This window comes from Paramisgurnus dabryanus, chromosome 15, assembly GCF_030506205.2.
Source record: "Paramisgurnus dabryanus chromosome 15, PD_genome_1.1, whole genome shotgun sequence".
Taxonomy (NCBI): domain Eukaryota; kingdom Metazoa; phylum Chordata; class Actinopteri; order Cypriniformes; family Cobitidae; genus Paramisgurnus; species Paramisgurnus dabryanus.
In genome coordinates this window covers 22618935-22642063 of record NC_133351.1, presented here as the reverse complement: position 1 = coordinate 22642063, position 23129 = coordinate 22618935, and the positions used below count along the sequence as shown (strand labels likewise).

General features: G+C 38.3%; 1 protein-coding gene across 2 annotated transcripts in view; it reads left to right on the top strand.

Annotated features, from left to right (window-relative positions):
- The window catches only part of thsd7ba (thrombospondin, type I, domain containing 7Ba), a 259565-nt gene that overhangs the window by 104752 nt on the left and 131684 nt on the right, over positions 1-23129 (top strand). For both annotated transcript variants that reach the window (XR_012335112.1, XM_065292788.2), the window contains exons 4-6: positions 12700-13546; positions 16782-17030; positions 21019-21188. Coding sequence is in view for 1 of the 2 variants with exons in the window: in XM_065292788.2 (XP_065148860.2) it covers positions 12700-13546; positions 16782-17030; positions 21019-21188 (1266 nt within the window). In the remaining variant the exon portion in view is untranslated. The remainder of the gene's footprint in view (positions 1-12699; positions 13547-16781; positions 17031-21018; positions 21189-23129) is intronic.

Here is a 23129-nt window from a genome sequence, read left to right as displayed (position 1 = left end):
TGCAAATCAATACAAAATAAAATCGCATGGCGCAAGTGCACTTCGTTTTTAAAGGGTTGTTCCTATTCTCATAATGAGTAATAAACCAATGAGAGTCTCATCTCCTATTCCATTTAAAAGCCACGTCACACCATTATGGATTCCCTATTTACATGACAGAATTTGTAAGCGGAAAAAAGTTTAGGTTACTCACGTAACCATGGTTCCCTGAAATAACGGGAACAAGCATTACGTCAGTAAACTCCTGTTTACTCCCCATAGTGTCAGCTAACTGACGCAATGCGAAGTGAACCGTATTGTAAGGGAACGTTTAGGTTACTCATGTAACCATGGTTCCCTGAAATAACGGGAACTGTTATGAAGCCGTGCTGTACATTTGTCGCAGCAAACTTTATTCGGCTTCGCGCCTCAGTCGAAAAAGGTAAGCGAAACGGCGTTTTATAGAGCGTAATCCCCGCCCTATCGCGGGAATTTCCCCCATAGCATCAGCAAACTGACTCAATGCAAAGTGAACCGTATTGAAAGGGAACTGTAAACTATGGTGTCTGACTGGGGCAACAACAACACTGACAACACATATGCTGCAGATACTCACAACACAAACAAATACAGAAACGCATTGCAAATCCATTTTGGCACTTTTCAAAGCAGCTTTACATGAAATACAAAACAGAACAGACAAATAGAGAAAAACAAACCAAAGTTTATGAAACATATAAATACATACCCTTGTGTTTGTACTTACAGGCTTATTTGTACTGTAAGCTCAGCACAATAACTGAAAATGAATTGATAAAGAGCCAAGACCAAATCACTTTTATTACACGACAAGACACTTTTACAGGTGTACAAACATGCAGCCTTAGAGATTTTCATAGTTTTCTGCACGCAGGCTTTAAATGTCAATGCAATCCCTAACACATCTAAAGAAAATGCGGACATTTTTCACTCCCTGCAAAAACAGGAGTGATTATAATTGTAATGGGTAATGATGTCTCCAAATCTCCACTGATTGGGGAAATTAAACTGTAGCTCTTCAGCTGAACTGCAGTTTATATTTAGAGATGGGAGCAAGAATAAGTCTGAAGCTCCATCGCTTGGCTGAATGTCAAAGAGGGTCTGATGCAACATCTGCTATCACTCTCCATTTCAAAAGAAAGTCATTAATATTCATCCATCAAGTTACTGTCCGGCCTTTTGGAATAGAATAGCTCACTGAAACAACAATCGTGAAACAAAGCACCCATGTGTTTGCATTTCTATTTGTATTTATCATTTGGTGGGATTGTACATGTGTTTGTTTGACCTATGCAAGATTATGAATATTGAAAAGAATGGGTCAGCGGTAACTAATGTATGCGTTTCAGAATGGCTATGGTGAAGTGCGTTTATGAGATTATTGGTTCATTACAGTGTTAATATGTCCATATGGACAACATGTAATTTTGTGGAAGTACACTGTAAAGTGCAACTGAGGACAAATATAGCTTAACATTACTCCTCGAGCACACATCACTTCAGTTGGTTTTCTCTAAACACATGGCTTGCCTCCTACTGTAGTACCACGGAGTGTCTCTAGTAATGGATAAATCTCAGAAAACAGGATTAAAATTGTTATCTAGCTCAAATTGATTTTTATATTTGAAATATTGTTTTTTAATGCATACACCTTGAACTTTTACCAGCTTATAAATGCAAGCTGTCAGTCAATGGAGCTTGCTTTAAAGTATACATTTACATTAAAGCTACGTGTAAAATTGTGATTTAAAAGATGTTACCATCGCTGTGAACACCTTTTGCATGTACCTCACCTCTTCTACATCTGGTGTGTTACCTTTATCTCCATCTGGCTAGGTAAGGCTGTGATGTTTGTGATCAGCAGATGAGAGCGTCTCTCAGTGTTACTCCACAGCTGACTGAGCTCCAGTCAATTATTAAGTAATTAAACATCAGTCATCAATATTTCTCATCAGCCCAAACAGACACCTGGATAAAATTAAGAGCAGTAAAGGATGGATGGTCTACGAGTTTAACCACATGAGGTGCCGTACATACGAATTCAATAATTAAGCGCTCGCTAGACTGAATATATTAAATGCGACAGGATACTGCACTGAAATGAGTTCATGAATAACTTAGTAGCTAACATGTAACAATTTATTTAAAGCATTGCAATAATTTACATATTGATATTGTAAATGCTGTCCTTTATTGGAATCATAAGGTATGTAGTAAATTAATTTTACAAACAGTTGGTAATAGAACTCAAAGCAGAGCAAATATGTAAGTTTTCTGTATGTTGCTTAGATGGTAGATTTGCATTAGTAGCACAAATGGGTTTGTTTATAGGGTTAACATGTTTATCTTGAATGCACTGTAAGTCACTTTGGATTAGAGTCTGCCAAATGCATCAATGTAATTGTAATTGCAAAATGTATTATCTTAAAAATGTTTAAATCCTGTCATTGTCAAATGTGCAAATATCTGGCCAGACCACTAAATCTGTCTCGCTAAACAAGCTTGCAACGCATAAGATCACAACCATAATGCCTAGAAAAGCTATACTTTTATACAGTAAATACAGTATGTGACCAAAGCCAGTTGTCAGTGATTTTATTGCCGTCCGAATCCAGAATGTCTGTGTTTTTTGCCAATCACCCGCAGAAAATTCCCAGCCATAACTACAGTACTGTTTTTTGACAAACACCAAGGTCATCTGGTAAATTGAAGTTCCTTTTTCAGAAATACGTATCGAGTTCTGACTGTGTAGTTTGTTTAGTGTGTTGTGATTCAACAGCAGCTTAGCTTAGCCAGAGCTTAGCTGGCGACTGATGTATTCCTGTGGGCGGAGTTTAGTCAAAAAACTGTTCTAGTGATGTCATTAAAGCAGGAAGTAGAGGGCTGCTGTTCGCTGTAGTCTTTAAAAGTGGAATTCTGTTAAAGAAAATATATCTCCTGGCAGTGAACTTTGAGCTTCATCATTTTGCAGGTATTATTTATGCTCTAACAGCAACATCACAAACTAACTAAAGTTTAAAAAATAGAATCCACAATTCATCAGAGTTTATAAAAGAGGATAAATGCAATAGTCATGCTGCACATCCTTTTAGGCCTCTGAAAACACTGTATGGTCACGCGTTTATTCTGCACCGGTGAAGCGTCTTTCTTTGCGTACAACACATACATAACTGAAATGATGAGAAGTAAAGCTGCAAGGGAATAAAATTCCATTCCAACAACAATTAGAAGAAAACATACTTTTGGTTTTTTTCAGTTTCATCTTAAAAGCTGGTTATTGACAACTCAGCAATGTCAACATTAGTCTTGTACGTTTGACAAATTTGGTACAAATTGTTCTTGGACTTGTGTGCCTTCTCCTGTTGACATTTTTCTGTAATTGTTTTTTGTTTTATAATTTTATGTGTAATGATGTTTTTGGTTTTAGGGTGACTTTTTAATATTCTGTCATGAAAAAAGCCCTTTGGGCTAATTCTGGTACATTTATGTTCATTAATGTGCATTGTCCCTGTTAAACAAACAAACTAAACTAAGTATGGGAATTTATGCCCTATTCACACAGGATTAGTATTACCTGGTGACCTCTAGGATTTGTAATAATTGCTGAGTTCGTCTGTAATCTTAATCTTGTGCAAGTTGGCCATCTCTGTAATATGTAAAAGAAAAATCCCCCCGCAAATGACCTACCATACTTCAACCAAAACGGAGGTCCTGGGATAATATTAATCCCGTGAGAATCTCCGTAATTTGGCCAGGATTTGTTGGTGTCGTATTTCATTTTTTCAAGGCTGTGTGCTTTTTTTCTGTTTTTGCACCTTTTGCTCTGCAGTGTTATATATTTCTGCTTTTAAACGTCTAAGCAGTCTCTTTTCATCCTTGTTTGATGATTAATATTCAGAATGTGCAGAACTGTCATTAAATGAGATCTTTATATAGCTGTTATGTGTCACACATTGCAGAACCTTTCTAAAATAGAATCCACTGATACTGGATGAGGCATTGCGACGCGGCTGATTGACATTAACATGGAAAAGGTACCTTTTACTACATGTCGCGGCATTGCGTTTATAAGTCACGGTGTTATGCAAAGCCTTAAACATCATGGGCCCTATTTTAACGTTCTGAAACGCAAGTGCGAAGCGCAAAGCGCAAGTGACTTTGTGGGCGGATCTTGGGCGCTGTTGCTATTTTCCCAGCGGGAGAAATAACTCTTGCGCCAGGCGCAAATCAATAAGGGGTTGGTCTGAAATAGGTTCATTATTCATAGGTGTGGTTTGGGCGTAAAGTCAAATAAACCAATCAGAACGTCATCCAACATTCCCTTTAAACACAAGGCGCAAGTTCCATGGCGGGTTGCTATTATTATGACGGATTTACCAGGCGCACGCCAGGAGCGGTTCACAGCCGAGGAGACCGATGTTCTTGTAAGAGCAGTCAAAGACAGAGAAGTTGTTTTGTATGGGGATAGGAGAAACCCGCCCAAATCAGCGTAGGTTAAACAGGCGTGAGAGGAAATAGCCACAATTGTCTCATCAGCTGGCATCCCCATCGTTGCGCCAAGCGCTACAATGATGTCAGGAGACGGGGGAATCGCAAGCTTGCCAGCATAAATCAGGCACGCCATGTAACGGGAGGTGGATCAGAGGACATCGCTGCGTCCACCCTCACCACTGAAAGGGTTTGGGGGCTTTGAAATCGGACCCAAGAAACGCAAGCAAGGTCCAACCCCAAAGTACACTTACAAATCAAGTTCATATACATTAAGGTTTCTTATGAAAACATTTTAATTATTATTTACATCAAATAAATGTAATACAGCCACACAACAAACTTATGAAAATATTTTAATCATTATTTGCATGAGAATTTTTTAACGCAGCCACACAATAAATAAAAACTATCACCACAATGCTCACCACTATGACTTCCCTTATCTCATGTGTTAATATTTTTTATTGTAACAATTTATGATTTGCAAAAATAATTGTTGCATCTGTGTAGATTAGATAAGCAAAGTGTGTGCGCGTTGTGCACGCTATACATTATGGTCAAGCATGCGCCCTTAAAATAGCATAATGAACCACGCGCCACTGACTTTAGACTAGCTTTTTTTTGGTCAGTGGCGAAATTGTTTTTTGAAACTGCAAAATAACATCAGGGAAGGTTTGCGCCGCAACACGCCTCCTTTTTTGCGCTGAACTGCCCAGGGAGCGCAAGTTCATTCCCTAGTTTACCGACGTGCGTCTGTGGAGGGAAAAACCCGCTGTCCGCCGGTGCAAAATACGAATGATACATGCGTCACTGACAAAGTCAATTGCGCTGGGTGCAAGATAGGGCCCCATATCCTGAAGAAAAGTCAGTAAATTTGACTAAAATCATAGGCTTTGCTTATTCTGTGTGACTGGCAACACTAAACTCAGATGTAGGGAGGATCACACGTGGTCCACACATAATACTCATCCCATGTGAATAGTACTGTAGGCCTACTAAAGTTTTATGATTGCTCCACTACAGCGATTGGAAGCTTATATAAATAAACAGAATGAAAACTTTAAAAATATTATCATAGCGTATCAAAGGTTATGTGAAAACATTGACATCTTTAATATTGACTGAATAAGGCAACTTTGATGCTCCTAATTTAATAATTAGATTAAGACTGGATTTCACAGACAGGATCTTATGGATTGCTTAAAGCCTTCCTGTCATAATGATAAGTAATTAATGACAAAATTTTCATTCGGGGTGAACTACCGGTAACCCTTTAAGTGAATATTATGCATGTATTGATCTAAATAACCCTTCAGCTCTTTCAACAGTCAATCTGTGTGTGAGCGTAAAAAGGGAACAGGTCAGATAGTCCTGAGAGTCTCGCTGGTCTCTTGATCTATTCACAAACGCTGTGAAGAATGGGGCAATGCCACATGTGCAGGTGAGACCAAACGAAAGACGGGGGGCCGGCAGAATGAGGAGGGTCTGGCCCGTGATGGACTGTGTGATTATTTAGCCCCGGAGGTGTAGATCTCTGGAAGGGAACGGTTTGTTGTGTTTGCTGCTGCACTGTCAGTGTAATCACTCTGAATCACACTGCTATAAATCACCCACACAGCACAGCTGCTGTTGGAAGAACCGCACTGGCCGTGGCGAGTCTGTGCAGAATAATGTCTCATGTTGACCAGGTGCGAAGGATTGAGGGAAGTGAGGGGCTTGTTAGACATCAGTGAAACGCCGATTTTATGAGCTTGCTGGAGTGTCAGCAGTCAACAGCTGTGTGTGTGTGCAGGTGTGTATAAACATTTGTGTCAACTGAATCCATTTACCTTGAACAAAGGTGTGGGATCAAGTGTAACATTATTCCTGCATAGCCAGACTATTGACTGTCAGCATGATCTCTTGTCCATAGACCTTTTACGCACTTCCGCATTTTTCGACTGGAAATACGTCAACAAAGTGTATGGCAACTTCCTGTTATCGTAGCGGCAGATACGAAAAATAGCAGAGTCAACGAGTCGCCGTTTCTGTAGTGTTCAAGGCTGTTCGTCTTCCAACCAGAAACAGCCGTACCTTTATAATAGTTTATAATAGTAACAGTAAGTGAAAAAAAGTGCCGCAGCAAGAAGAGTGAACACGCAAGAACGGGAAACTTTTGCCAACCGGCATTCTGTCTATATTAAAACCTCCAGTTTGTGAGGCTCCTCACTCTCTCTCATTGACCTGAAGCATCTACCTCTCACTACTACCTGTCCCTGTAGTATATTTGTTACTTAAACCGCATGTAGCAAGGAAACATTGCATGTTATCTCATATAGAAATACACAACTTTGAGCAGACTGCTAGTAACATTTACCTAGTACAGCAGCTACACCAAATTACTGGTTGTTATGTTAACCTCATGTCATCTCACTTAAACATAACTTACACACGACATATTCACTGCGATGTGTTAAATCTTATATTACAAATTCACAACCCCTAGATTTACAATTAACGTAAACGGAGTTATAGCCGGTTTTGTAGCTAAAGCTTACCTTGATAATTGTGGATAAACTCCGCGCGGAAGAATTTATATCCCTTATCCAGTTTGTTCCCTTTAGTGGACGAATGTATACCCACACTCTTCACCACATCGGTGCTGGTGAACTTCGGTAGACAAGTTAGGAAAGTCGGAAACACTCTAGCTGCCATTTCTCCACCAACAACAAAGCTTATACCGGAATTGCGTTTACCCGTTGTTTACGTATTTCCGGTTTTTGCGTAAATGGTCTATTGTGCATCTTCACTGGCTAAGAACAGGATGAAAATGTTTGACTGACATGCATTGCAAACAATTATGGTTTTTTGGCTTTATTATTATTTTATCAGTTATAACATTGAAGCTAAATGAATCAGATTTCATCGTCATATTCAACTCTACATCCTTATCTAAACAGGGTTTACATTAGCATTGACTTTTTTAATTTTGTATTTGCTTGCACACATACCTTGAATGGCTAGTCGGGTGCTTCAAGGGGGCCGCACACCGGGCGAGAAGCACTGCGCGGCATCGCGTGTAGGACAACTCGGAGGTATTGCACACTGCACATGCACGTTAAATAGCATGAGCTTAGTCAAGGTTGGGTGTTTTTTCCGCTACACATTAAGGCCTGTTTACAGTGTGTATTAGCCGGGTTTTCGCCTGGAAGACTCTATAGAAATCTGGCACCCTATTGAACGACGTTAAACTAAGAGAGCATGCCGTTCACAAACACCAGAATGAAGGAGTTCACAGTAACGTTCATCAGGCAGTAATACAGTACGTTCAGTTCACGTTCCCCCTAAAATATATTTATCAATATGTGTTTTCAAACCATTGACCTTTCGCACTCCCAATGTAATGCTATACCAGTTTGGCTGCAGAAACACTTATGTATGCATATTGATAGAGGCAAGTTTATCTAAAATACATAGTAACAAACTGGCATTAAAACATATGTATATAATAGCGCTGCACTGTGCAGGCTTGTTTACTTTCCACTACATTCATGTGTTTTTCAAAGACCTGTTTGGCACTAGCAAATCTGGTTTGGTTCAAAGAGCTTTTGCAGCAACTCTCTACTTTGATTTTTTCCAGTAGTAGTATAGTAAAATTCTGTGCACGTTGATAAAATTAATCCAGCCAATAAGATTAGAGTTTACTTTTATAAAACACATATGACAGTTTTATGTCAAATATTTATTTAAAGAGGGTATTTCACCCCAAAAATTCTGTCATTATTTTCTCATTCTCATGTTGTTACAAACCTGTATATATTTCTTTGTTCTGATAAACATGAAAGAAGATATTTTGAGGAATGTAACCGAAACAATCATGAGCCTCATTTACTTCCATAGTAGGAAAAAGAACACTATGGAAGTCAAAGGGGCCTCTTATTGGTTGGGTTACAAACATTCCTCAATATATCTTCCTTTGTGTTAACCAGAGCAAATAAATATATACAGGATTGTAACAACATGAGAGTGAGAAAATGATGACAGTCCCATTAATTACATAAGAACAGGCACGTGCACACATAGACATTAAAGGGGGCTTGAGCACCTGCCCTTTTTATTCCTGAAGAAAAAGTGCCCTTTTTTTCTGGGGTGCTTTTTTTAATAATATGATCTTTATTCATATAAAAACTGATGTCTGTCTGTTTATTGTGTTTTTTACTTGTTACTTATTTAATTTAACATGAATTTATTCAGGAATCATTTAAATGAGATTTAAACTCTTATAAAAAGAAAAATAGCGCTATTTGTGGTACACAAACGGTTAACGATGAGTCCCGCCTCCAAAACTCACATCGCTAATATGATTGGCTTTACCTTTCCTAAGTCCCGCCTCTCGAACATACTTCGCTTTATGATTGGTCTTGTCTTTACTCGTGTATGCTGCATTCGCGCTTGTAAGAAGCGCCAAATCTCAGCCTGAACGAGACGCGATGCGCATGATTATGCAGGCAGCTACCGGTAAGTGTGTGAGGAAGAAAGCATTCTTATATTATCAGTTTTATGCACAAAATATGGGACACGTTATTACACATAACGATTCAGGGACATTGTTTTCCACGACAATCCCATATTAACCTGAAGAGTTACAAACTTGTAACAGTATAGTGTATGTAGTTTTAACAGACTGCTCATAAAATAAGAAAGCACAAACAATAAAATAATTGCTAACTACAGTAGTAAGCTTTTTTTGTAATGGCTGTTAAATAAGAAGCCTATAATGTGTTAAACTGGAGTGATGTAGTAGATTGGGGAGAAATCTGATGGTTCAGTATTTTACTTGCCCAGTCTGAATTTTTACTGACATCACCAAAAAGTAAAATATAAAATACAAATAAAATAGGCCTAATCTATATTAGTTGTTTCTGATATACAGATTTTGATTAACAACTAATTGCAAACTAATAGAACTTCAGCTAAACGATAGCATATATCATTTATTGGCATGTAGCACTACTCAGCAGTCACAATTTTGTTTTTAGCATTTTAACAAATTTTTTATTAATGTGTAATTTAATGTTTTCAAAACATGCACATTGTGTAATGGTTTCCTTTGCTGCTCTATAAACCTAGAAAACTAAGGAGACCATGGTTTCTGTGTGAACTGATTATTTTGTAGACATCTTTTGAAAATGAAACAATTGCATGAGTTTGAGGAAGATAAAATTAATTAACTTTTTAAATAAATTTTAAGGAAGTCAGAATTGCATAAAATGTATATAAAAATAATTTGCATTATATTATGAAGAGAATCTTTACCTCTCACCTCCAAGTGTATTTTAGACATTTAGACAAGATTAAAATAATTATTATCACAATAAACCACATAAGATAAAGAAAAAAAATATTTATGTACAAAGCATGCAAATAAATATAAAGTACTGGTGTGCTAACATCAACTTTTTGACTGGCAGTTTATGCATTATATATACATTGTGAAAGGCAAAGTGCAGAAATGTAGTGATTCTGACATGCAACAGGGTGATGTATTACTGTATACATATACATAATGTGCAGGCAATGCATATTAGCAAGTTATAAAAAACTTGAAAAGTACCTGAATGAAAGTAAGATGTTCTTATGCAAACTCCATGAAAAGTAAAAAAAAAAAAACTGTGATTTTGTAGACCAGGGCTGCGTTCAGCCCCGACAAAACGTTGCACAACGTTTATTAAACAGAAAGGGTGATGCATTGAACACCCTGTTGTGATGACGCAAGGGTTGCAACTACGGTAGCTGAGAGGCCATTCTTTGTGTTCTTTTTTAAATGTTTCTGAAGCCTGATGAAATCGTTATAAATGTGTGTTTAATACTGTAAAATACCCTCGATGTTACAGTCACTGACCTTGCCGTCCAGAATGAAAGACAAAATTCCAACTTGAACCCATTGAGCGAGCTGTCTCTTTACTATCGCGTGGTTTTATACATCTTGCCGCTGATTGGGCTGACATTTCTGACACACCCACCAAACAAGAGAAAACGCTTCTAAAACCTGTTGCATTCCGTTGCACACCGTTTCCAGGAAACATGTCGTTCAACCCGGAAACCGTAGCAAAACATTGCGCACCGGTGTGAGATTGAACGTGCCCCAGGATAACTAGCAACAGTGATTAAACCAATTGTTTGGGGCCATGGCTTCCTGTTAGGCCCACCAATGGAAAAATAGGGAAGTGTAAAAACCTTTTTTTGTGTGTGTGTCTGTATTAAAACCTATTTTCATGCCACACTTTAGCTGTTTTTCATTTTAGACAACACAATAGCTGCCTTTGCTTATTCTTGTGGTTTCATCCTGAAGCTTTACATGTGCAGGTACGATATCTGACTGGAAAATCTGTCTTAATCCATTTGTGCAGTCAGAGGAGATCAAGCCAATGGGAAGCATTTAAATTCCTGTAAATGTTAATATTTCATGGCTTCTAGATGGATAAACACACAATGATGAGCTATTTTAGTTTAGTATGGTGTGAGAAAGCTACAATTCTTTCAGTTAAATAAATAAACATGGTAATGCGATAAACCTGTGGTGGTGTTGCAGTCTCATGAAAACAAGTTAATGATGTGCTCCAGTGAGCCACAAATACTGTTCAGCACTTTGTTCAGCTGAGTGTGCTCCTTTCATACTTGGGTGAAAGTAAAAAAAAACACTTTGGATTTTTGGCCATCAGTCATAGATGAGCTGTTATTATGAGATTCTTTATTATTGACTTAGAAATAAACAACAAAACACATCTGTTTTTTGTTTTAGTTTAAAACTATACAGTACGTCAGTAAAAGATTTTCGGTTTCTGATGTAAGATTAATGCGCAGCAGATGTTTTTCGAAACATTTAATTTTTAATACGTTTTCCACATGTGGTAGTAAGAATTTATTCTATAAGCTACAGAAGTGTCCAAAAATGATGTGCAGGGGTGAATTTTTAATATATCTGCTTTAATGCTCCCTAAAGTTAGAGTAAACCATAAAAATAAGAGGTGTATAGTGACAAAAGACTAAACTTTTAGTTGTACAAAATAATTTGTCTATGAGGCATACCATAACATATTATGAAATATGGGTTTTATTTGAATATACAAATAAATAAACAAATGCATAGAAAAAAGCAAACAATATAGTTATCTGTTATCCGTATTCGTGGATTCTCTTTTGTGGTAATATAGTCATTGTCCTGGGCTGTCTATATACTGTAAAATTTCCTTAAATTAACTTCAGTATACACTCCAAACACACAAATGCAACATGCATACAAAAATTTGAATGCATCTTTAACAAAATATTTGAATAAAGGGTGAAAATGTCAATTGTACAAAGTTGGACACCACTACTGTATGACATGAAATAAAATTAAAGGGATAGTTCGCCAAAAATGATATTATACACCCTCAAGCCATTCGAGATGGATATATCCATTATTTTTTAGACAAACACATTTTCAGTTATTTTAGAAAATGTCCTAGATATTTCTGTTTATAAAAATAAAGTTATGGGGTCCACCTCCTTCAAGTCCAAAAAAATGTGCATCCATCCTTCACAAAAGTAAACCAAATGGCTGCAGGGAGATAAACAAAGGCCTTCTGAGGGTAATCCGTGTGGGTTTGTCATAATATCCATATTTAAAACTTTATAAACGAAAATAACTAGCTTCCGGTAATGCCGGCATCTTGGATGCGTCCGAATTCAGATGAAAGTGTATGCAGTTTGCGGAGGGTTCTTTGTGCCTCCGCATTTGTCATATGTTACTAAGAAAAGTGTGTACACTACGCTGATACTTCTGAATGCGGACACGACTAAGATGGTGGCGTTACAGGAAGCTTGTTATTTTAGTTTATAAAGTTTTAAACATGTAGATATTTCTATGACAAAACCACACAGATTGCCCTCAGAAGGTCTTTATTTATCCCCCTGGAGCCATTTGGATTACTTTTATGAAAGATGGATGCACATTTTTTGGACTTAAAGAAGGTGGACCCCATAAGTTTATATTTTAATAAACTGTAAGATCTAGGACATTTTCTAAAATAGCTAAAACATGTGTTGGACATATCTATTTTAGACGGCTTCAGGGGAGAGTAAATCATGAGTTCAATATCATTTTTGGCCAAACTATCTTTTTAAGGTTCAAGGGCTAATGTTTGTTTTTCCACCTTTCACTTCCAGGTCAGTGGGGCAGGTGTATGGGAGAGGAATGTGGAACAGGTGGACTTCAGTCCAGGACGGTGTGGTGCATCCACACTGAGGGCTGGAACACACATCACTCCAACTGCCGACACACAGAGAAACCTGAGAGCCAGAAGCCTTGCTTTAAAGTGTGTGAGTGGCACCAAGACCTCTTTGAATGGGATGTTTCAGAATGGGGGCCGTGCGTTCTGGCCCCCTTCCAGTCGAACGAGCTTAGACTTCGGACTTCAGAGTGTATCACGGCTCAGCACGGCATTCAGAGACGGAAGGTGCATTGTGTGCGCACCTCAAACCGAACGGCCGTCACGGAACGGATTTGTGATTTCTTCTCCCCTCGACCGGCTCTGGAGCAGGCTTGCTTGATCCCGTGTCCACACGACTGTGTCGTATCCGATTTTTCCCCCTGGTCCGGCTGCAGCAGGACATGTGGCTCGGGTCTCCAGCATCGGATCCGGCACGTACTGGCGGCACCGATGTACGGAGGAGCAAACTGCCCCAATCTCACCCAAACCAGAACTTGTGCAAACTTGTCGCCGTGTCCGATTGGGGAAAGCGAGCATGAGTATAGCCTTAAAGTTGGTGCGTGGAGTGAATGCAGGCAGGTGCAACATAAGGGTCTCTGGATGGGTGGTAGGACAATGCTGGACTTCAGCACAGGAGACACAGAGAGGAACACAGTGAAACGTCATATCCAAAGCTCCCAACACCATCATCACCATCTCCACCACCATCATCACCACAGCTTAAAAGGCTTGGATGTTGAGATCGGCTACCAGACGCGGCAGGTTCGTTGTGTACGCAGCGATGGGAAGAACGCCATGCTGAGGTAAGCAGAGACGCATCAGATGTTACCTGTGAATTTTTCAATAATCTGTATACAAGAAATGCATGCCTGGGAGACAAAACCCTGCGAGAACGTAAACCCTTTTAAAGTTTAAATCCAAGATTATGCTCTTGAAAGCAAGGTACTGCTGCTTTCCGTGTGAAAGAAATCATTGTGCAGTAGGTTTTCTGAGTAGGCCTAGCTAAATCGGCCTCCATTAATCTCTGTCTCGCTGCCGAACCGTACAAGGTGAGTGGAGATGCATGCCAGGTTGCAGCATGGGAGAGCTGCCCCTCTGAGCAGAACAGACTACAGTGTGATGGAAAGGATTAAGTTTACTCTGTTTCGCCTATCTCTGGATCTATAGCGTGAGTTTGGAGAGGCGGTCAATCACTGCTAGGGGGGCATTCTAGCTTCACACTCAATCTGAGGTTGAGGTAGCCCTTAGGGCTTTTTTACACCTGATCACTTCATGTGTTTTCTCTGATCGGATAGCTATCTAATTTATTAAAACCGTTCTATTTACATAAATACGTCTTGGCTGAACGGATATCGATGTTCTATTCCCGCCCAAAATGCAAATGCACTATTCAGTACTCCGCATTAAAAAACTTGAGATAAAGCTTAGACAAAAAAGGCAGCCTTTTATTAAATATGTTAGGCATGGGGCGGGCTAGAGACGGCAATGATTTAAGGGTCCATGACAGGGGGATAAGCCCTTAACAAAACGCTCTCTCAAAGTTGTATTTCTTTGTTTAATATAATCAAGTCTCTTATTGGACAATTTTATTGATTCTAGCAAGTTTTTTTACCCACTGTTGCGCATCCCGTCTTTGTTTGTTTGCCTCCCTCCTGGTTAACATGGGAGTGCCGTGCTTACATTTTGGAGGAGTAAAGTGCTGATGTATGTGGTTTTATCAACCAGATATATTTACACATGTATAGTTTGTTTGAAATACGCCCCAGACTACCTCCTATAGTGGCTTGAGCGATCAGATTTAAATCCATCTCGAAAATATTTCGGTAAATATTATACTTAGTATTTTTACGATCGGATAGCTATATCCAATCAGAGACAACGCATGAGGTGACCAGGTGTAAAAGGCTGTTAGATGCTGCCCGTCTTTCTCTCACAAAGAGTATGGATTTCTCGCAAACTGAGGATAATGAAAGTTGTAAGTAAGGCGGCCTTTGAACACGAGGCCTCTTTTGCAAAATATTGATTTGCAGACAGGTGCCAGTGATAAAGGTTTAAAGTCTCATGTAGACTTTTATGTCTGCGTTTTGCCTTTTATGGTGTTGTTTATTGGCACTTGTAATGTGTGCCAAGATGTTTTTGAGCCAGTCAGAAGGAGCTAAAGAGGACTCACCCTTACGAAAATTAACCTTTGTTTTACTACTTTTAAAACCAAAATAAACATGATTACTGAGGTAAAATTATGGTTTTCCTTATAGCAATCAATTCACCAAAAAACATGGTTACTAATCTTTACCACAAAAAAAACACATGGTTAATTTTTGTAAGGGCAACCAAACTCCCTTGATTGAAACCATTGCAGGTAATTACAGGAAATTAGGGATGCACCGATAGGATTTTTTTTGGGCCGATACCGATTTAAACAGACAACTTCTGGCCGATGCCGATATTAAACACTTGTATACAATACTATACAGTTGGTCTATGAGCTTGTTTTTTTGCATCAAATAATTTTTACTGAACATGGATTTGATCTAATTAACATTCAACTGACCAACCTAATAAGAGAGGCAGAAAATAAGCTAAAACAAATATAATAAGACAGCATGACAACCTTCAAAGGTGGTTTTTGTTATTCAGCATTTATTTTATTAACAATATTAACAAATTTTTTTTTTACATATAATGGATTTCTTTATGCAGTTAATTAATAAACAATCGGTATCGGCCTTTCTCGTGCTATTGCCGATATGCCGATGGTTTCAAATTCATCAAAAAACGGCCGATAAATATCGACGGCCGATACATCGGTGCATCACTACAGGAAATTATGTAATTTAGCATTGTGGCATAGGTGTGGTGTGACTGATATGTGAATATTTCCCTAAACATAAAGCACCACCTCCTGATGTGTCATATTAAACAGAGAATGTGTAACAGGGATAAATGTCAGGTAAAAATAGGTGTCTGCATTTTGACACACAAATATCTTCATTCTCTTCTGTTAGTGGCATTGTCATCCGACGTTGGTTTATGAAGACACAGGCTTCTAAAATTAGTGCTGATGTACTGCAATTTTGCATTGACGAGATGTTGGCTATGTCATCTGTGTTTATTTTCCCATTGTTTGACAAAGCTGCGTTTGACAGTACGATCTGAGTGACTGTATTCTGTCAGTATTATGTTTTATATATGAATCTGTGCTGGTTCAGCTGCTGAAATGTCTTTTGTCAGATGCAAAGCAGATGTTCGCCGTACATCTTTGTTTTCAAGGAGTGGGTTTCTCATTCTGCATTTGTTTAACACGAAATTCAAAGATCATCATTCACAGTTCAAAGTGGAGGGATGTGTAGAGCAGAATGGCAACTGACAGGTTTACTGCAGGTGTAGCATAACAAGAAAGAGGCCGTTGTGTTATTTTAGAGTGAGCATTCACGCTAATTAACATATTCATTTGTGTATTCTATGTGCAGGCTTAATGAAATGTAGCGATTTGAATATTTCCCACCTGAGTTCAATTTCGCCAGTTTTTCCAATTATAGTCTAATTATCATTTAAAATGAAGCTACACAAACAGATTATGATATACACCAGTAATTGAATCGAGTGACTTATGCGGATGAATCAGTAATTGGGTAATCATTATTCGTCCTGCATTTATTCATATTTCGTATAGCGTGAAGCCATTGTATTGTTAAATACAAAGGTAAATAAATTATTTAAATATCTCTCATTTTAGATTCCTTATACTGTCTGTCGCCTTAGTTTTCTATAGGATCCCTTGAGCATTCGCTGTATGTTAAAAATGAAACCAATGAAAAAAAATTTTTGTTGTGTTTTCACTTGTCTCAAAGGACTATATTGATAATATTATGTATGCAAATCTATCACCTAAATTCAAAAATTGCTTTGGAGTTAATTATTCTCTGAGCTGCCAATAAATAACAACGTGTTGAGGAACTATAACTATATATTTCGTATAGCATGTGTCTTTTTGCCATGTTCCCCTTATTTTTAATTGATCTCTTTTCTTGTCCATAGTCTTTGCACCCTTGACAACGGCCCTGGCACATTCCAGTCATGTGTTATGCCCAGAGACTGTGAGACTTCTGATTGGTCAGCTTGGAGTCCATGTTCAAAAACATGTAGAGCGTCAGATATGTCTCCCGGTTTTCGGGTCAGGAGCCGAAGCATAACGCAGACTCCCATTGGTCAAGGGAAAGAATGTCCTATCCTTGAGGAAAAGGAGGCCTGCCACATCATTGGAGATTTGCTTCCGAACTGTCCTAGGTTTGTATTGACAGAACCATTAGTTTGCACCTCATAAATGCCTCTAATAATAATTAAAGTGATAGTTCAGTGTAAAATAAAAATTTGCTGAACATTTACTCACCCTCAGGCCACCCAAGATATTGGTGACTTTTTGTCAATAGTAAAACAGTTAAGAAGATTTTTAGCTGAAACTGTGGTGCTTGGTGATTAATAAAATGGAAGTCCGCAGCTGCCATCTTTCTAAGAGTCAAGAAAGCAGATACAAGCTACACAAAATTAATACCCGTGGCTCCTGATGATGTATTGATGTCTTATGAAGTAAAACGATCCATCTGTGCAAGAAACTAAGCGTTATTTACAACAACATAAACTGCAATCCATAGCCTCAGACAATCGGTCTGGAATGTATTCACCAGAGCACAAGCTTCTTGACAAGTAGTTCTTGTATTGTTTATTGCTGGATGGCAAACCACCACATACTAAACTGTGGATCATTATGCGATGGACTGTAGTGATGCACCAGAGGCTGGTTTGCCAACCAACAAACACCAAGGGTCATGTTATGAACTAATATATGGGATATAACATGACTCGCACTGCTATTACTGTGAAAAGGGACAATGCAATGCTCAATATGGCCTTTCTGGCAAAGGAAATCCTGTCTGCAAGTTAAAAGAACCAATCATCAATCGATAAAGACTGACAAATCTCTGTGGGAGGAGCTCTATACAGAGTCTCACCAGGCTCTTGCCAACCTGGGTGCATGCAAAATAGCCAAACCGACCTTGATAAAGATGTCTTAGAGGCTGTTTACACCTGGCATTAAGATGCGTTTTAATCGATTGGATCACAAGTGGACGAGAGAAACACATTTCGTTTACACCTGGAATTTAGATCCATCTCTTTTTTCACTTTCGACCACTTCTGTCCTGATTACTTTTAAGGGGTGGTCTGTGGAGACTGTGGGCGAGTGCTTTTATTTAAACACGAGCGGGAGAAAGACAGGTTTAAATTGACGCAAACTAAAATGATGTCAGAGTCGGCTGCTTATGTACAGTGTTTTGTAAGTTTATATGTTAGAGCTTTCTTTGATATTTCAGCGCAATAGGCTTTATGCCCAGCTGCACTACTTCCTGAACTTCAGCCAGCTCCTTTGTTTCCTGTCTGCCATTCTTGGACAAACAGATTAATCCAGGTGTGTCTGATTATTGTTGTTGTGACTACTGAGGTCAGGCACACCTGGATTAATCAGTTTGGCCAATAATGGCAGACAGGAAACAAGGAGCTGGCTGAAGTTCAGGAAGTAGTGCAGCTGGGCATAAAGCCTATTGATGAAATAAGCTCGCGCAACTTTCACATGCTCGGAAAATGAAACTAATGAAAGACGCGGTGAGCAGCCACTTTAGTTTTATCATTGAAAGCCTAAAAATTGCACTGTACACTGTGTGTTCATGCCAGAAGTCAGAAATTATGTAAAACATTGTGCTCAGTACATCACCCTAAATAAATGGACGGAGAGTAGGCGGTCTTTTGTGGCTGCTCGAACACATTCGACCCCATGCGCGTTTACACCACAAAATTAATCCGATCGAAAGTGTTTTCGACTACCTATGAATGTGAACGAAAGTGGACAAGCTCCAAACGTTTTACACCTGTCTTTAGCATCACCCACTTGTGATCTGATCGACGAAAACGCATCTTAAAACCAAGTGTAAACAATCCCTTTGTGCTATTTGAGCTTAAAGGGCTCATATTATGCAAAATTCACTTTGACGTAAATGTGTGTCGGCAGTGTGTGAACGCAACAATCCTACAATGAAAAAAATCCAGCCATTCCTTCTTTTTTAATCCTCATTAAACCAAGCAGTATCTTTAGACTTGCTGGTTTGATTTTCTTGTTAATGTGACATCACACTAAGAAAGCCCACCCACAGCCACTGATTGACTGGTTATTTTACTCAAAAGCTTTTCTAAATATGTTTGTTAGCACATTGTAATGCAAATGTGGCTGAAGATACTATTGTCTCAGACTGTACATACAGGAATTTTGATCTATTTTTAACCAAAAGCACTCACTGTCTGTTGGCAAGGGAGCTCTTTTGCATTTAAAGGTACACACATAAGCCAACAAAATAGGGGTGTTTTAGACACAATGTAATAAATGATCTTTTGGGTATTTTCAGCTGAAACTTCACAGACACATTCTAGGCACATCTGAGACTTTTTGGTAGGAAATGTGTTGTTTAATAAAGCAATAAACCCCAAGAAGCAGTGGGTTACCAGTGCATTTTATAACAGCTAAGGGGCGTTGTTAGGCACGACACGAAGCGGAGTGCCTAAAACCCCCTTAGCTGTTATAAAATGCACTGTAACCCCACTGCTTCGAGGGGGTTTATTGCGTTTATAAAACGGTTACTTCATATGCATAACGTTAGAGGGATTTTATAAAATAAAACACAAATAAGTTGTAATTATATTAGTACAAATATTACTCTTCTGCCAAACAAAGTAGTTCCTCAGAATCAAGTGTGACTGAAACAGAGCGCAGTTCCCAACCAATACAGATGCAGCAAAGACACAATGAAAATATGATTTAAGACTGTGGTGTTTATTTTATAAATCACCATTCATTTAATTTATACATTAACATTTATATTGTGCAACTGTTGAAGTGATGATCAAATATGTTTGGAAGCATGCTGAACTCTTTCCCCGTCAGCGTTTTTTTTTTTTAAGTTGCCACCCAGTTTTAGTTTTAATGCCTTGCAGAAAAATTATCTTCTTTAAATAAACATAAAATATCAAATGAAAGAACAGACCATCCGCTTTCAAACAAAAACAAACAAAAAAACTTTCATCCTACATTCATTTGTTCCCTTATCACCTCTCAAATTTTTTAGCTAAAAGCGGAGATAATTCCATTTTTGTGAAGAACTTATGTAAGAGATCAGATTCAAAGCCATCAAAACTTACACGCTGTGTTTTCAGTGTTGAATGAATGTGCCAGTGTTTAAGTTGGGTAAGATCGCCACCCAGTGGATAATAGCGGACGTATGAACTTGAGTTATAAACTCCTCAGACAACATTTTGTCTTTATCGACGAGATGACTCAACAATATTTATTGACATTTATCTGGATATCGCCATTAATTGTGCAATTGTAGACAAATTAAAAATATAATTAAAGACACTGTTGTGTATTTTCATAAATCAGTACGCAGCAACAGTGGCGCAGTGATACTTATGTAATGAGGTCTGAACTGTGAGGTTACCAGTGTATTTTATCATGGCTTAGAACGCGTTTCAACCAATCAGAATGAAGAACCAGAACTGCCCATTTTAAAATTGTGATTTTAGCACATGATTTTAGATATATCCGTCTTTCCACATTGAAGTAAATAACTGCTCAGAGGCATCACACATATATGGCTACCTAGTGGCACAGCTCCTGTAAAATAACTTAGTTTTGACTTAAACTTCTTTACCCCTCAACTGAAGAAAGAGTCATCTAAATGTTGTCCTTAGGGTGAGTGATTTAACACCATTTTTATTTTACTGTAACTGTCTCTTTAATGCTCCAAAAAAAAAAAAAAAAATGCATGCAAAAATATTAAACAGTGTGGGCTTTTTAGTACTAAACAATATTTCAAGTGTTGAGATCAAGTATTTATTTACTGAACCTCTGTTGCGTCCAAGCGTTTAAAAGATTCTAAGAAGCTAATTAATGAGATTATGTGTTTGATCAATTGCAGCAAGCTGTTATTTCATTAAAAGCCCTGCTTTATGCATCATAACACTTCTACCAAGTCAATGCATTTTCATTAGTACATAGTTTCCTACCGGAAAACAGGAACCTAAGCCTATTAGTATCTTTCAGCTACAGCTCGCTGTGTCCATTTATCCAACTCAGCTTCTGAGAGGAGCCCAGCAGGATCTAAAATGACACAATGGGGTCCAAACAAAGGAAGTGCGTTTTACCACAGCGGGTGTGTGTTTTGTTCTGCAGGTATATTTGGAAAAGCACGGACTGGGGAGACTGTCACGTTGCACCGCTCCTCAGCCAACAGGACAGAAGGCTTAACAATGTTAGCGTTCTCTGCGGTGGAGGGATTCAGACCAGACAGCTGTACTGTGTGCAGGTTCCAGATAACTCCACCCCGTATCACAGAAAAGAGGGTATGGTGCTTTTAATGTCTAATGGTGATTTTTTTCATTGCATAGTACAGCCTGGTATGACTCGGTGCAGATCACTTTTGGGTGGGGTTTCCACTATGTACAGTACCCATTATCAGATACTTTTTATTACCATGTTGATTAAGGTTCCAAGAAAGCCGTACCGATACTAAACATGACTTGTAACACTGCAGATCATTGATTGGTCAGAGAGAATCGTCACTACCAGCGTCATTGTTAAACGCACATGTAGCTTACCCTCGTGCATTGCTGAACAAACCAAGAGTTGTTGTTGTCTGTGCTTTGTTGTACTGTACAATTTTAGCTGTGAATCACCATTACATTTATATGCTCCTTTGTTTTGCGTTTACAATGACATCACGACAGTACAGTAGAGGTGGTGCTTCTTAAATGATAAGGGGGCGTGGTTAAACGTGGCTGAAAACGCCAGTCGGACACCAACTGTGGGCACTTACCAGCGTTTTTCACCTATGCTCATTGGTTGCTATGTTTTGTTTATCAGCCGTTAAATGATGCACCATTTCGTTGTTGTGGTATTTGTTCCACGCCTCCTCCACTGTGATTGGACAGCTGAATGAAAAGTGACATTGATGAGCTGAGTGTTTCACCCAAAGTTGAACATTTGCTGCTGACGTTTTTTAAAAACTCTGCATTTCCATTGAAAACATTTGCCTAAATAATGTACAGTAATAGAGTAGTCTCTAAAAGTGATTTCTGCTCTTGGACAACATGCGTCTTTACCTTTTAATCAAACGTATTATTAAAAATGTATTAAACATTTTGTATGCGTGTTGTGTAGATGTGCTTGTAGTGTTAACTAAAGCTCAGTTTTGAAAAAGAATTTAAGGAGGCTTGGCAAAAAATGAGACACAACACATGTGCAAAACTTTTTAAATCAAGGCCCATTAAAATGATTACCGAACAATATAATAAAATATTCATGACTGCTCAAATTTTAGTTAGTGTTTGATTTATTTCCTGTGACCTTTTTGTTTATCTTCTCATTGTTTTGCGTTTAAAAAAAATACTAATCCCTTGTTGTAACCTACACCTCATATTTTAATGATTTACTCAAAACTATAGGGTCTTTAAAAGCAAATACTTCACTTTTGGCTGTACATGCTACTATAAATAATGACTATGCAATATGATTAAGAGCTAAGCTATGCACAATGAGTTCTTTCGAATCTTTTAATTTATGGATCATTGGCTTAGTTATCAAAAGTTATTTATTATAATCATGTCAATGTGATGCATGAGTGCATAGTACTGTTTTCCTTAATGGAGTTGGTTTGTCCTTATTCTAGTCAATGCATTTAATTTGTGCCTATTGGTGCCTTCAACTAATATTTAAATAACCTTCCTGAATGACATACAAAAATTCATCATGATTTTGAATCTTTAATTTACTGAAGACTGTAGTTGCTCATACATATCTTTCTTGAAATCCAACCATGTCAAAATTGACATTATTTTATAAAATCTGGTCTTTTTGGCAACCTGAGACTTTTCAAACCATGAGTAACCCTGACTGTTTAAAGCCTGTTGTAAGACAGGGCTAATCAAAGTCACCTTGTTTTGAAATTAATTTTCAGGAGCTTCAGCCAATGAATGCTGTGTTTGGATAGATTTTAAACAGGTTGAGTCAGGAACGGCATACAGATGAAGGTGGCTCCGTTCAGTCAATTTTGTTTGGGAAAAAGATCAATGAAAATCAACAGTGGTGTTTGCTTTTCACCTGATCTCGAGAACTGACACTATGAATTATAACACAGTAAAAGACGAGAGCCAATGTTTTGTTGAGGCTTTTAGTGACTGCACTCTCATCGAAGTGAATGCATACAAAGAAAGGAAATTACACTCTTAGAACGGATGTGTTAAAAACAACACACCAGTGTTAGTTTACTAGGGACAACACACTAA